General features: G+C 46.8%; 1 protein-coding gene across 2 annotated transcripts in view; it reads left to right on the forward strand.

Moving 5' to 3' along the window:
• Positions 1–4,834: 4,834 nt before the first annotated feature.
• LOC101323402 (transmembrane protein 14C) overlaps positions 4,835–13,062 on the forward strand; it is a 177,991-nt gene continuing 169,763 nt past the window's right edge. Inside the window, exons 1-6 of one of the 2 annotated variants that reach the window (XM_019945169.3) lie at positions 4,845–4,973; positions 6,033–6,102; positions 6,440–6,516; positions 7,342–7,443; positions 10,187–10,274; positions 11,185–11,711. In XM_019945169.3, the coding sequence (XP_019800728.1) occupies positions 6,080–6,102; positions 6,440–6,516; positions 7,342–7,443; positions 10,187–10,274; positions 11,185–11,239 (345 nt within the window). In that variant the 5' untranslated portion in view covers positions 4,845–4,973; positions 6,033–6,079 and the 3' untranslated portion in view covers positions 11,240–11,711. Of the gene's footprint in view, positions 4,974–6,032; positions 6,103–6,439; positions 6,517–7,341; positions 7,444–10,186; positions 10,275–11,184; positions 11,712–13,062 lie in introns of those variants that run through there. The other variant, XM_073810327.1, reaches the window with a different exon arrangement.

Below are 13,062 nucleotides of genomic sequence, written 5' to 3' on the forward strand. Positions count from 1 at the left end.
TACTTCAGGCCTGTAAACAAAGATGAATATAGGTTTGGTTATTTTGTTTTTGAGACTTTACTTTTTTATAGCTGTTTTGGGTTTATAACAATGTTGAGAGAAGGGACAGATTTGCCACTCTGTTCTGTTCATCTCTCCCCATCTCCACCACTGATGATCACTGAGCTTTTTCCCATCTCCGAAGTTCTGCCTTTCCCACAGTATCATATAGTTAGAATCATACAGTATTGTAGCCTTTCAGATTGGCTTCTTCCACTTACTAACATGCATTTAGGCTTTCTCTGTGTCTTTTCATGGCTTGATAGTTCACTTCTTTTTAGTAATAAATAATACTCCTTTGGATGTACCACAGTTTACCATTCACTACTGGAGGACATCTTGGTTGCTTCCAAGTTTTGGCAATTACATAAAATATTGCTCTAAACCATGTGATTCGAGCATTTTATTTTGGTCTGTGCGCTTGTCTGCTCAGTGACCTCTGGCAGAGCTTGCCTGGTAGTGTACTTGGAGGCCATTGCACAAACCAGTTTGTATCAAAAAATATCTATTTGGGGGGAGTCAGGTTCATATCCTTTTCCTCCTAGGAATGTATAGTCTGTTTATAATCTCAGCCATCTCTGTGCTGGATTGTCTACTTTGTTTGATATTAACGTATGAGCAGCTCCTTATCGCACATTCACTCCTCAGTATTTTGAAATCTCTGAAGGCCACCTCTATCTCCACTCTCCATTTGTTTATTCACTGGGCCTGCGATGAACAACGCTCACCATGTACCCGGCACTATCCTAGATTCTAGGGGCCGAAAAGGAAAAAAAAAAAAGATCCCTACACAAAGGACAAAAGCTTTGGTAAGAAATGTATTACAGCCTGTGGTGGCTGGTGGCAGCTTGACTTCAGTAAGAGATGAGACTGAGTTTTGAACAAGGAGAAAAAGGCATTTCTGGCAGAGGGAACAGGATGCTACCTCTGTTAAGAAACACTCAGCTGCAAGAAACAAAAAGCAGCTTTGGCTATCCCAAACTTCAGAAGGCACGGGGATGGGTTTATGACAAGGACACAGGTGTCTGACAGGCCGGGGCCGGGAGAGAGCCAGACCTCTGAAAGAGGCAGGGTGCAGCCAGGGCAAGCTCTCCCTCCTGTCTCTGACTCTGCCGGTTGCCCTTTTTCTGAAGCAGCTGCTGACTTCTCACTACATGTCCTCGGCCTTTCAACGCGTGCTTGTGGGGCCCTGCTGTGCCAGGCAACAGTCCTCACTCGCGAGAACTTGCATGCTAGAGAGGGGAGGTGATTGCAACTCGTAAGTTATATACCACTTAGGTAAGTGCCGTGGAGAAAAATAAGCTACGGAAGGAAATGCAGATGGTCGTAGTCTTAAATAAGATGATCCTGGAAGGCCTCACTGAGCAGGTGACATTCGAATGAAGATTTAAAGGAGGTGAGGGAGTGAGCGGGAGATTATCTGGGAAGAGGGTTCCGGGCAGATGAAACAGCTGCACGTGCAAGTGCTCGGAGGTGCACGCAAGGAGGCTGGAGCAGCATCAGCAAAGGGGAAAGGAATAGGAGCTGAGGTCCGGGAGGGAGGTGTGCAGGGCTTTGCGGGAGGTAAGGGAGCCACTGGAGGGTTTGGAGCTGAGGAATGACTGCAGTCCAATTTGTAACAGGATTGTCCTGGTCACGGTACTGAGAACAGACTAAAGGAGTTAGGCAGCCCTACCCTTTACTGTGTGACCTTATACCAGCTAGAGAACCCCTTTCTGCCTTAATTTCCTCCATGTATAAAAGCAGAAGAAAGTAATAGTCTGTACTGCATAGGGTTGCTATGAAGATTAAATGAGTTCGTCGATGTCAAGCACTTCAGTGTCCTGCGTGTAATAAGCTCACTGTATGCTTTGCTCATATTATTATGGCTCTAATATATGAGGTCCTAGTGGCAGATAGGGTAGGTTGGAAAAAATAGGCAGTTTTTTTTTCATAATCTCATTTATTAATTTCTTGGAGAAAATTTTATTGAATGATGTCAATCTTAAAGCTATAAAATACTCCTGAAGACCTAGTAATTAGTATTGTGGATACTCAGTAGATGTTGACTTGCAACACTGCAACTGGCATTTGATTTTGACCATTTTTGCTTGAGCTCTGTTTCAGTGTAAATTCAACACATACAAAGCTCCAAAAATGATAAAATAATGCTCAGAGTGAAGCGCTATTCCTTCCTCGTAAGCTCCTCTGTTGCGGCAGATGGTCTTTATTGCTCTGGTTATGGGTGGGTGTACATGTGTGTCTAGCAGACAATCCTGATTTGAGGCCTCTGTGGAAAAAAACAAAAACAAAACAGAAAACAAACTAACAGAAAAACATCCCATTGATAGGCCCCAGTGGCCAGAGACTAAAAACTTAGTCCCTCACACAATCTTCGTCACGCCCCATGACATACTTGTGGTTCAGTGTTCCAGTACTATTCAGTGGGCTCCTAGTTAAGAGCTGAGCTATCTCCTAAAATATGCTAATGTCAACTAGAAACATTACTAAACACAAATCCTTGTGTGGAACCAACTGAAACAGAGCAGAAACCGGTTCCTTTCATTTCTTTTATATTTTATGATGGACTGCACATGAAACTATGCATTATAGTAGAGTTAAGGGTGTAGGACAACTTATTTCAAATAACAGCTCAACCAAGGGCTAGGACTATAGGTAACTAATTCTCTGTGGTTCAATTTAAGTCTAGAAGGCAGGGGGAGGATCATGGTGGGCTTAACTAAGGTTTGAAGCTTGCATCTGCATAGGGAGAAATGAATCCCTAAATCATCCCAGCTGGTTAAGGCAAGTCCTGTCATTTTTTTAAAAAAATTAATTTTATTTATTTATTTTGGCCGCGTTGGGTCTTCGTTGCTGCACACAGGGTCCCTCTAGTTGCGGCGAGTGGGGGCTACTCTTTGTTGCGGTGCACGGGCCTTTCACTGCGGTGGCCTCCCTTGTTGCTGAGCACGGGCTGTAGGCGCGCGGGCTTCAATAGTTGTGCCACGCAGGCTCAGCAGTTGTGGCTGTGGGCTCTAGAGCATCGGCTTAGTAGTTGTGGCGCACAGGCCCCGTTGGTCCGCAGCATGTGGGATCCTCCCGGACCAGGACTCGAACCTGTGTCCCCTGCACTAGCAGGCGGATTCCCAACCACTGTGCCACCAGGGAAGCCCCTGTCCTTGTTTTTTCAGGAGAGTCTTCCATTAAGTTGTTGAGGGTCTGGCCTAAGTGGAATTGCTCAGAGTTCTTAGTCACTGTCAGCTTCGGTTGGTTAGAATCAGCTGTGGTAAACACAGACTTCACTTTTGATATCTGAAAAGTAGGAGTTGCTGCAAGTGGAAGGTCTTCTTTCAGAGTATGTATGCTGCCAACAAAAAATTGTCACTCGCCATCTGCCTCTACAAGGATTAGGTCCCTAGCCACTGCACTCACTGACCTTCCACACACCATGAAAGGAGTTCTGGCTGGAGATCAGGAATGAGGCATCCCGTGCTCCGGGAAAAACTGGCAGAACAGGCCTTCAGAGAGTTAGATATTTTCAGGGGAAGGTTTTATGAGCCCAATTTCTTGCATCTTCTCACATCTAGAAAAGCACTAAAATCATTAACAGAGACACCTCCTCGTGACTAGCACCAACCTTCTGTCAAAATGTGTGCTCGAGGGCACCCAACTCCCTTTACCAAAAGCACATATACTGACTCACCCCGCAGCCACCACCTCTTCGGAGCAATTCCTCAGAGCTACCTGAGAGGCTGTCTCCGGGGCTATAGTCCCCATTTTGCCCCCAATAAAACTTAGCTCACAACTGTCTCCTTGTGCATTTTTTTTCAGTTGCCAATGCACTGCAATTTGCTTTTTCACTCAAGATTGTATATATAAGATCTATTCTTGTTGATACTTGTAGGGGATGAAAGAGAGAGATGCCAAACGTGACACCCACCCACATTTTGGTGTTACAGCAACTGAGTGAATGGTGGTGCAGGAAACGCAGGGAAGAGAAGCAGATATGCAGTGGGAGTGGGGATAGCGTCGACGGGGGCATCACAGAGGTACTTGCAAATGTAACTCACCCACTGTCCCCTCTTTTTTTTTTTATGCGGTACGCGGGCCTCTCACTGTTGTGGCCTCTCCCGTTGCGGGGCACAGGCTCCGGACGCGCAGGCTCAGCGGCCATGGCTCACGGGCCCAGCTGCTCCACGGCATGTGGGATCTTCCCAGACCGGGGCACGAACCCGTGTGCCCTGCATCAGCAGGCGGACTCTCAACCACTGCGCCACCAGGGAAGCCCCCCCCCACTGTTCCCTTTTAAGATGCTTTTCAAGTAGCCTCACTCTTTGAAACAAACAGGGAAGTGAGCCACACTGTCTAGCCTGTCTAGTGGCCACCCTATCTTCTGCAGATAGAAAGTAGTCCCTTCCCGTGGTAGCAAATAACGTGATCGGGCTAGAGTGACAGTCCTCCCCGATGGCCTGCATCTGGTTGACACCTGGTAATAGGGCCCTCTGTTGATGCAGTCCTTCAAAATCCAGCCTCGGATGCCCTTCACTCCCATCGGTGGCAGCCCCACCCCCTCACCGCAGACCTGGCCCAGCTCGCAAAGGCCTCTTGCAAAACTAGACTCCAAGCCTGGGCTTCCGGATTTAGGCCAGGCTGGCTTGGATCTGGGACGAGTGCTGGACGGCCGGCACCACGCCCAGCTCCCCGGATACACGGAGCGCTCGGCGACTCCCTGACCCGGGGACAAAGAGCACGCGCCGGCCTATCCGGCGCAAGCCCCGCCCCATGCCCTGCCCCCGGGACGCCCGGAGCGCCGCGACCTCTACCTCTAGCCCCGCCCCGTGCCAAGCCCCGCCCTCGGACTCAGAGAAAGCGCTGCGACATTTCCGGCAGGAGAGCGACTCCTGGCTCGTAGGCGTGTGCACCCTCGTTGGCGAGTGCAGACCTTTGGGAAGGAGGTTCGTGTACTTTGGAATTATTATTACTATTATTTTACACCTGTTTTGACTTTTAGAAATGAGTTGAGAGGCTTTGCTGCCGCCTGCTCTTCGTCCTCCGGATCCAGGCGGCGGCTTTAGGATGCGTGGTAGGTGCTTGTGTAGTCCCTCGTTTCCTGCTTTCCTTAAAGTGGGTTGTGAATCCTGCGGAGACCCTGAGCTCCTGAGGCAGATGCTTACCGAGGTAGCGTCGAGGTCATTAGTTTCCTGGAAGTTTTATTGGGCCAGCTCCTTAAAAATCTCTGTGGCTCAGTGTTACGTCGAATTAATGACGGTGGTACAATTCCAAGCCCCCCCCCTTATAGACAATAATTTAAACAGAAGAGGTTATGTATTTTCAAGCTTAGTCTCGTTGGATACCAGATGCATTTCTTTAAGAAATTAGGAGTTACACCCTGATTTGCCAAGGGTGTAGGGTTCTACGTAATTATGACTTGGGCTTTGTATATTTCATCCTCCCTCCTCGCGCCCCATCTAACGATAACTATGAGTGATGCAAAGTTAAATAACCATCTGAAAACTTTACAGATGTTGAGCATTGAAATCAATTCTTCGGGCAGGGGTGAAAAGCAGCACCCTTTCCCCCCAGAAAGGGCGACTGAAATACTTGAATTAAGGGCACAGGAGGTGTGTTTACTTTCCAGTTTAGTTATAATTTGGTTAGGTGTTGAGGAGATTAGCTCATTAACTGTACGGAGCTGGTCAGTGAAGTGTCCTGTGGGCCTATGTTATATTAGAATTTAGGTTATTACTAGAACGGCTGGTATCTGTTCAGCAATTACTTTGTGCAAAGCCCCTTTACATATTATCCCATTTAATGCCCATAGTAGCCCTAGGAAATTTGTACCGTTGCTATCCTCAGCGTAGGTACGGTGAAGGAAACTGAGGCTTAGAGACGTTGGGTGGCTTGCCCATTCTTCTTAGCTCCCAAGGGGCTGCAGCTGGAACTTGGACGCACTGCTTCCTGGCTGCTAGCGAGCTGTGCTGTTAACTGCCTCTGATCCAGCCCCTCCTCCGCAGGTGCAGGCCTGGTGTGATCTTCCATTTGGACAGAGTGAAAGAGAACAATGGAGAAGGACTCTGGCCCACTGTAAGTGCCCAGTGAAATGGGGGTGGAATAGTCAGGAGCTTTTCAAAACCAGAGTTTCTTTCATCATCTGAAAAGGGCGCTGAGCCAAGACTGCTGGACAGCTTGGGCTGTGGGAGGATATGGACGTGTACGCCAGGGACTTGTGTTTGAGTCCCAGCTCTGCCACTGACTCTAGGCAAGCCATCTAACCTCTCTGGGATTTATTTGCGTTTATACAGTGATAGGATGGTTCTGGAATGGTGACCTTTTTGATCCCATTCTACGGTCCCATGCTGTTTCGTTTGTTTTGTGTGTTTCTAACACGGTTAGCACCGATTTCTCACTGCTCCGTTTTCAGGGTGCCTATACATTGGATCGGCTTTGGCTACGCAGCACTGGTTGCTTCCGGCGGGATCATTGGCTATGCAAGAGCAGGTACGGTTTGTAGTTATTTAACCGCTTAAAATCTTACTCCCGGTGAAGAGTGAGTCCCCAGGGTCCTCAGACTGCAGTCTTACTGGAGTCAGGTTTGCTTTAGGCCCTCTCGCTGGAGTGCAGGCGAATTATCAGCCCTGTAGCTGCACTTGCCTTTGCGGTTATCCGGCCGAGCTACACCAGGCTTCTTGTCCAGTCACTTGGTTTTTGCCTCTTTAGATAAAGACACCGGTTAGGGATGGTAGTAGATTGTTATTATCATCACCTGCCATACATCAGCCTTGACCCCAGAGGGCCATCTCTGCTCTTCAAGTAGAAGGAAACCTCTAGTCTTCGCAGAAGCAGTTTTGAGGTCTCCGCATTAAATCAGGCACAGGTGTGTCAGCGAACACGCTTGTTTCCACCCCACTCCTTGCCTGCGTCCCCCCTGCCATCACACACACCAGAATTCTCGCTCTCCAGGTCATTTTTTAACTCACTGACCCTCTTTCCCTTTCCTTTGGGGATGAGCCCAAGGTCCTGCCCATGGAGAGTTCCAGTCCTTGCAGGGTTAATCAGGCCTGGCTCGGAGCCCTCCCTTTCTCCCTGGGAGGAAGTGTCCTGCCTGTTAGAGGAGAGAGGACCCATGTGGTACGACCCTGACCTCTCTGGTAAAATGGCAAACTCCCCCACACATTTTCCTCGTTGAGAATGCCTTGGTCCTGGACCGCGTTGAGAGACGTTCTCTTTGCTGTTTTCCTCTGTAGGGGAGGGCGGTCTGGTGGATTCTGTCAGTGAGATGAGTGTCTGCCATTGCAGTGCAGCTGTGTGTTTGCTTCCCTGCAGGCAGTGTCCCGTCCCTGGCTGCCGGGCTCCTCTTCGGTGGATTAGCGGGCCTCGGGGCCTATCAGCTGTCTCAGGATCCAAGGAACATTTGGCTTTTCTTAGGTATGTCGGTTTCAGCGTCTCCCTGACGCATCCCTGGGTTGGTGGGATGTGACAGGTTCTTCACATTGCGACGGTTTTACTGCTTCTGCCAAGTCCTAGGCAAGTTTTGAAATGAGGGCGGGGGGGGGGGTGCGCGTCTTGTGCTGGTTTCTACTTATCTTTTATGTACAGAATATGGAAAGGTTTTCATACCTCATGAATGGAGATTTACCCAGTGAAATAACTGTTAAACTTGCGTAAGGCAGGCATGTGTCTCTTAACCATTGTGATTCCCTGCTGAAGGCCGTCTGCTTCAGCGTCACTGAAGGACCATGTGTCTGGGTTAGCTTTGCATCGGTATTGCATTTTTCCCATTTGAAAATTATTTGTTAGCCTTTTAGATGTAAACTAAGTGTGTAAGATGTAGGCCCTGCCTTCAGGGAGGCTTTACCTTCACCGGGGACATAAAACGTGACTGGGGCTGCTGCTGTGTCCTATGGGCAGCACAGACGGTGAGGGGCGCGGGGAGGGGAAGATTACTTATCAGGGTGGCTTTGGTGCATTTTTCCTGAGCCCCACCCTGTGTCAGACACCCTGCTGGGTGTGTGGGCCCCTCGCTGTCCCCACAAACCCACAGGATGAGAAAACACGCAGTTCTGGCCCTCACGGGGAGCGGGCGTGTCACAGCGGTTTGTCCAAGTCGGCCTGGGCGGGGAAGGAGGAAGCACCCAGCTCTCAGCTCTGCTCGGCGGCTCTCTTGCAGCCCCGGAGTTACTCTCAGGCCCCTCTGTCCCCTTTCTGACACCCCAGCGAACAACCTCACCATCTGCTTGAAGACAAAACAGCAGCCGTCACGTGGAGACTCCCTCATGCCATCGCCTCTAAGCCTTCCCCTGTCCTGGTTCTTGTCTCCAAGGCTGGTCCCTCCACCAGGCTTTGGGTCTCTACTGCTTCACCTTCCCCGGAGCTTTACACCGTCACTGATGCCAGCCCTTCCTCGTATCCTGCCTCTCAGGTGGATCCCACCCATTGATGCTCCGATGTGTTCATCTCTCACCCATTTAAAAAAAAAAAAAAGGACCTCTCGTGACCCCACTGCTTTCTTCAGTTGCTGCCCTTCTGCTTCCTCTTCAGGAACTTCTCTTAAAAAACATCCATTACACTCCCATCTTCACTTCCTCGCCTCACATTCTCAACCCACCTCGGCCTCCACTTCTGGCCCCTTAGTCCACGGGAATAGCTCTCCCTGAGGCTGCCAGGAACCTGTGTGTTTCAAAATTCAGCGTACACTTCTTAGTCCTCATTTTATTTGGCCTTTTAGCTGTTCTCAGCACAGTACACCAATCCATTTTCCACTCTCTTGTTTTTCCTTTTTATTTTCTGATTCCCTTTTGTCTGTTTTGTCGACCTGTCTTCCATTTCAACCATTAGATATCAAGGTTCTTAAAACCTGGCTCTTTTAATGTTCTTTATACTCTCTCACTTGGCAATATGGTTGAAGCCCAGGTCTTAAATTACCACTGATACACAAATGACACACAAATTTCTCTCTCCTCCGAGCTTTACTCTCGTGTATCCAGTTGCCTGCTTGAAAGCGTTCAGCTGTGTCATGGCATCTGCCCACACCTGGCTTCCTATCCTCACACACGCTTGGTCTCCTGGTGTCCTGCCTCCATTTGGGTCTCCATTGGTCTCCTCCCCTCCATCTCTGTCTGATTCATCAGCAAGTCCTGTCAACACCACCTGCAACTCGTATCCCAGGCTGTCCCCTTCCCTACCTCCATGGCCACCATCCACGCCCCAGTTAGCCCCCCTCTTGCCTGCATTCCCGAGGAAGTTTCTCAGTTGGTTTCTCTGTTTTCCCTGAAAACAGTTTCTCTGTTTTCCCTGAAGTTTGCTCCCTATGGTACAGCCACAATTATATTTTCAGAATGCAGCTCTTTGTATGTATTTCTCTGCGTAATATCTTTTAATGGCTTTCCATTGCTCTTCGGAAGAAGACCACAGTCCGTCCCGTGGCCCTCGAGGCTCTGTAGGCCGTGGCCCTCTTCCTCCCTCATCGGTTTCTGTGCCACACCACGTCTAGCAGCCCCCTCTCACCGCAGGGCCCTGCGTATATTACGCCCTCTGCCTGGAATGTGCTTTCCTCCCCTTGAGCTCGTTAATTGCGACTCTTCACATCGGGGCTCAGTCTTCACTTTCTCAGCAAGTCCTTCTCCCTCAATGGGCTGGATCCCCTGTTCATCACGTTATTTGTATTGCATTAATTGGCGCCTGTAGCACAGATTATACTTCTGAGTTTTTATTTGTGTGATTCTTTCAAGTTAGTCCTATCAAACTCCAAACACTGTTAGGGCAGAGATCTTTTTGATGACAGTTGTGTTCCCAGCACCTGGTGCAGTGCATGGCAGGTGGTAGGTATTTGAATAGATGTCGAGTGGGAAGAGCCTAAGAGCACACAGGGGAAATAGCATCGGCATAGGAAAAATGTAGTTTTCTCCTACAGCAATTTAGGAGAAATTTATGGCTGAAGAGTGGTAGGAGGTGAGGCTGGAAAGGCAGGCTGGGCTCAGACACTGAGAGCCTTTGACTCCAGTATTTGTACTTGGTCCCATTGACTGTGGGTGGCTGTGGAGCTCCCCGACTCGGGGAAGGAGGAGGCATGAGGTCTGGGCCCTTGAAAGATGGGTGGGAGTTTGGCCGTATTTTCATCCTCCAACATACAAGATGTAGTGACCTTTGACTCTCTTTATCTTTTCATCAGTTACATCTGGAACCTTGGCTGGCATTATGGGAATGAGATTCTACCACTCTGGAAAATTTATGCCTGCAGGCTTAATTGCAGGTGCCAGGTACCCTCTGCTCTATTGCTAGTTCTAGTTTAATGCCCCAAACACTTTAGACGTTCAAAATTTTACTTGTTTCGGTATATCTGATGCTGAGCATCGACTGAAATGATTTAAATTCATATACAAATAGGAAAGGCTGCAAAAACAGCAGATTTAATGTCAAAATGAAATAAGTATATTCGTTCACTTTGGAAATGGATTTTGCTTTCACATTTGCTCTCTGGTCCATCCTGGCCCCTTTCTGCAGTGGAGGAAGCTCCACGACTGCAGCCGTTCGTGTGGCTTTCAGCGCGGGGTCCATGCTTCTTAGTTGTAAGGTGTCCTTTATTGTTGAAAATTTTGCTGAAAGGGAATTCTGATTGAATCCTGTTTAACGTCAATCGTGATTAACTTTAATTATAAAATCCAAACCAGATTGTTCTTAAAAATGTAGTCTTTAAGTATAATAAAGATACCCCCAAAATAGAATTTTTAAAAATCTGCTTTGGAAAAAGGTTACTTACCCAACTTTGATCATAGTTATGATGCTGTCAAGAATCATGTTTTATAATCAGCATAGACCAAGGTCAAGAGCTGTAAACTGGGAGGCCGGAGACCTACCACTGATGACCTGCCTGACTGGGGAGGCCTTGGTCTCTCCAGCCTTGTTTTCTCATCTTCGAATTATTGGCTGTTAGATTAGGAACTTCAGCTCACGTGTATGATTTCAAAGCCCCAGTGCAGGACTGCCTTTCACGAGTTCTTCCTTTGGCACCTCCAGGTGTGGGAGTTCATCCCTGCTTGCTCTGCCTTGGCCCCTCCTCGCCATGTAGTTGTGAGGGACCTGCTGAGTCCCAGTCCCTTAAAAATAGTCAAGTGCCTGTGCTGTTCTTTATCTGATTTTTTGTTTTTTTTATGTGTTTCCTTTGAACAGTTTGCTGATGGTCGCCAAACTTGGAATTAGTGCGTTGGGTCAATCCCATCCGTAGTAGTCATGGCCCAGCTTGGACTCATGAAGAATTTTAAAATTTTCACTATTTTTAGCATATTAAGATAAATAAGTACAGCATTTTCACATATTCTGACATTTTACTTAAAACAAAAACAAACCAAAAAAACCCAACTTTGCAGAGAAGAAAGTCAGTTATTATCATTACAGCCCTAAAGAGGTGGGTAGAGTGTAACACAAGAGCTTCTTCCTATAGGAGAAGCATACAGGTTGATTCTTGTATGTTGGTATTATCTGTTCTTTCTGAACCTATAGGTAAAATCTCCAGGGATAAAATGTAGGGTGTCGCCATTGGGGCCCCTGAAACCCTGTACCCTACTCAGAGGAACAGTGTGAAAAAGATCTGTTAATGAGATTTAGGATATCTGTTCTTCTGCTTATCTTAGAGCACAGACCTACTTTGAAATTATGTTAAGTGAAATCAATGAAAATAAAGTTTACTGTAAATAATATTTTCTTCGGTGTCTTTGTTGCCAGAGCTGTCTAGAACATAGAATGAGATGTGAGTAGCAAGAAGATAAAAGAGCATGAAGGTGTTTCTGTTAACATTTTATTTAGGAATTACCCATCCTGAATAACTTAAAGACCAAAGAAGGAAAGTTAGTTATTATTTGATTAGGCATTGCATTGAGCCTCGGATTTCTAAGATTAGTAGGACTGTGTAACCAAAAAAAGAGAAAAAAAAAGAAAAAAATGAAATTGTTGTTAACCAGCACTGAGCTAACTCATTCTGGTACCCCTTACCTTAGCTTCCCCCTCTTTAAAGAAAAGGGATATTTGCTACTTAGCTCAATCCGAGCTGGTATTGATTGGATTTAGAATATGTAATTCAGGCATATACAATTTTGTGGATTGGCTTAAGCTCCTTGAAAGGAGTCCTAGTTTTCTCATCTTTGTTGTGTATGCCATGGTTTGACGTGTCTGCCAGGGCCCTCTTTTTTTTTTGAAATTTATTTTATTGAAGTATAGTTGATTTACAGTGTGTTAATTTCTACTGTACAGCAAAGTGATTCAGTTATACATACATGTATACATTCTTTTTTATTTTCTTTTCCATTAGGGTTTACACAGAATGTTGAATATAGTTCCCTGTGCTCTACAGTAGGACCTTGTTGTTTATCTATTCTATATATAATAGTTTGCATCTGCTCATTCCAAACTCCCAATCCATCCGTCTCCCACCTGCCCTCCCACTTGGCAACCACAAGTCTGCTATGTGTGTCTGTGAGTCTATTTCATAGATAAGTTCATTTGTGTCATATTTTAGATTCCACATAGAAGTGATATCATATTTGTCTTTCTCTTTCTGACTTCATTTAGTATGACAATCTCTAGGTCCATCCATGTTGCTGCAAATGGCCTTCTTTCATTCTTTTTTATGGCTGAGTAGTATTCCATTGTAAATATGTACCACATGTTCTTTATCCATTTATCTGTTGATGGACGTTTAGATTGTTTCTATGTCCTGGCTATTGTAAATAGTGCTGCAGTGAACACTGGGGTGCATGTATCTTTTTGAATTGCAGTTTTCTCCAGTATATGCCCAGGAGTGGGACTGTAGGATCCTATGGCAACTCTACTTTTAGTTTTTTGAGGAACCTCCATACTGTTTTTCACAGTGACTGCACCAATTTACATTCCCACAACAGTGTAGCAGAGTTCCCTTTTCTCCACACCCTCTCCAGCATTTGTTGTTTGTAGACTTTTTAATGATGGCCATTCTGAGTAGTGTGAGCATTATAGTTTCGACTTGTAGTTGTGTAATAATTAGCGATGCTGAGCATCCTTTTCATGTGCCTATTG

Source organism: Tursiops truncatus, chromosome 10, assembly GCF_011762595.2.
Source record: "Tursiops truncatus isolate mTurTru1 chromosome 10, mTurTru1.mat.Y, whole genome shotgun sequence".
NCBI classification, from domain to species: Eukaryota; Metazoa; Chordata; class Mammalia; order Artiodactyla; family Delphinidae; genus Tursiops; species Tursiops truncatus.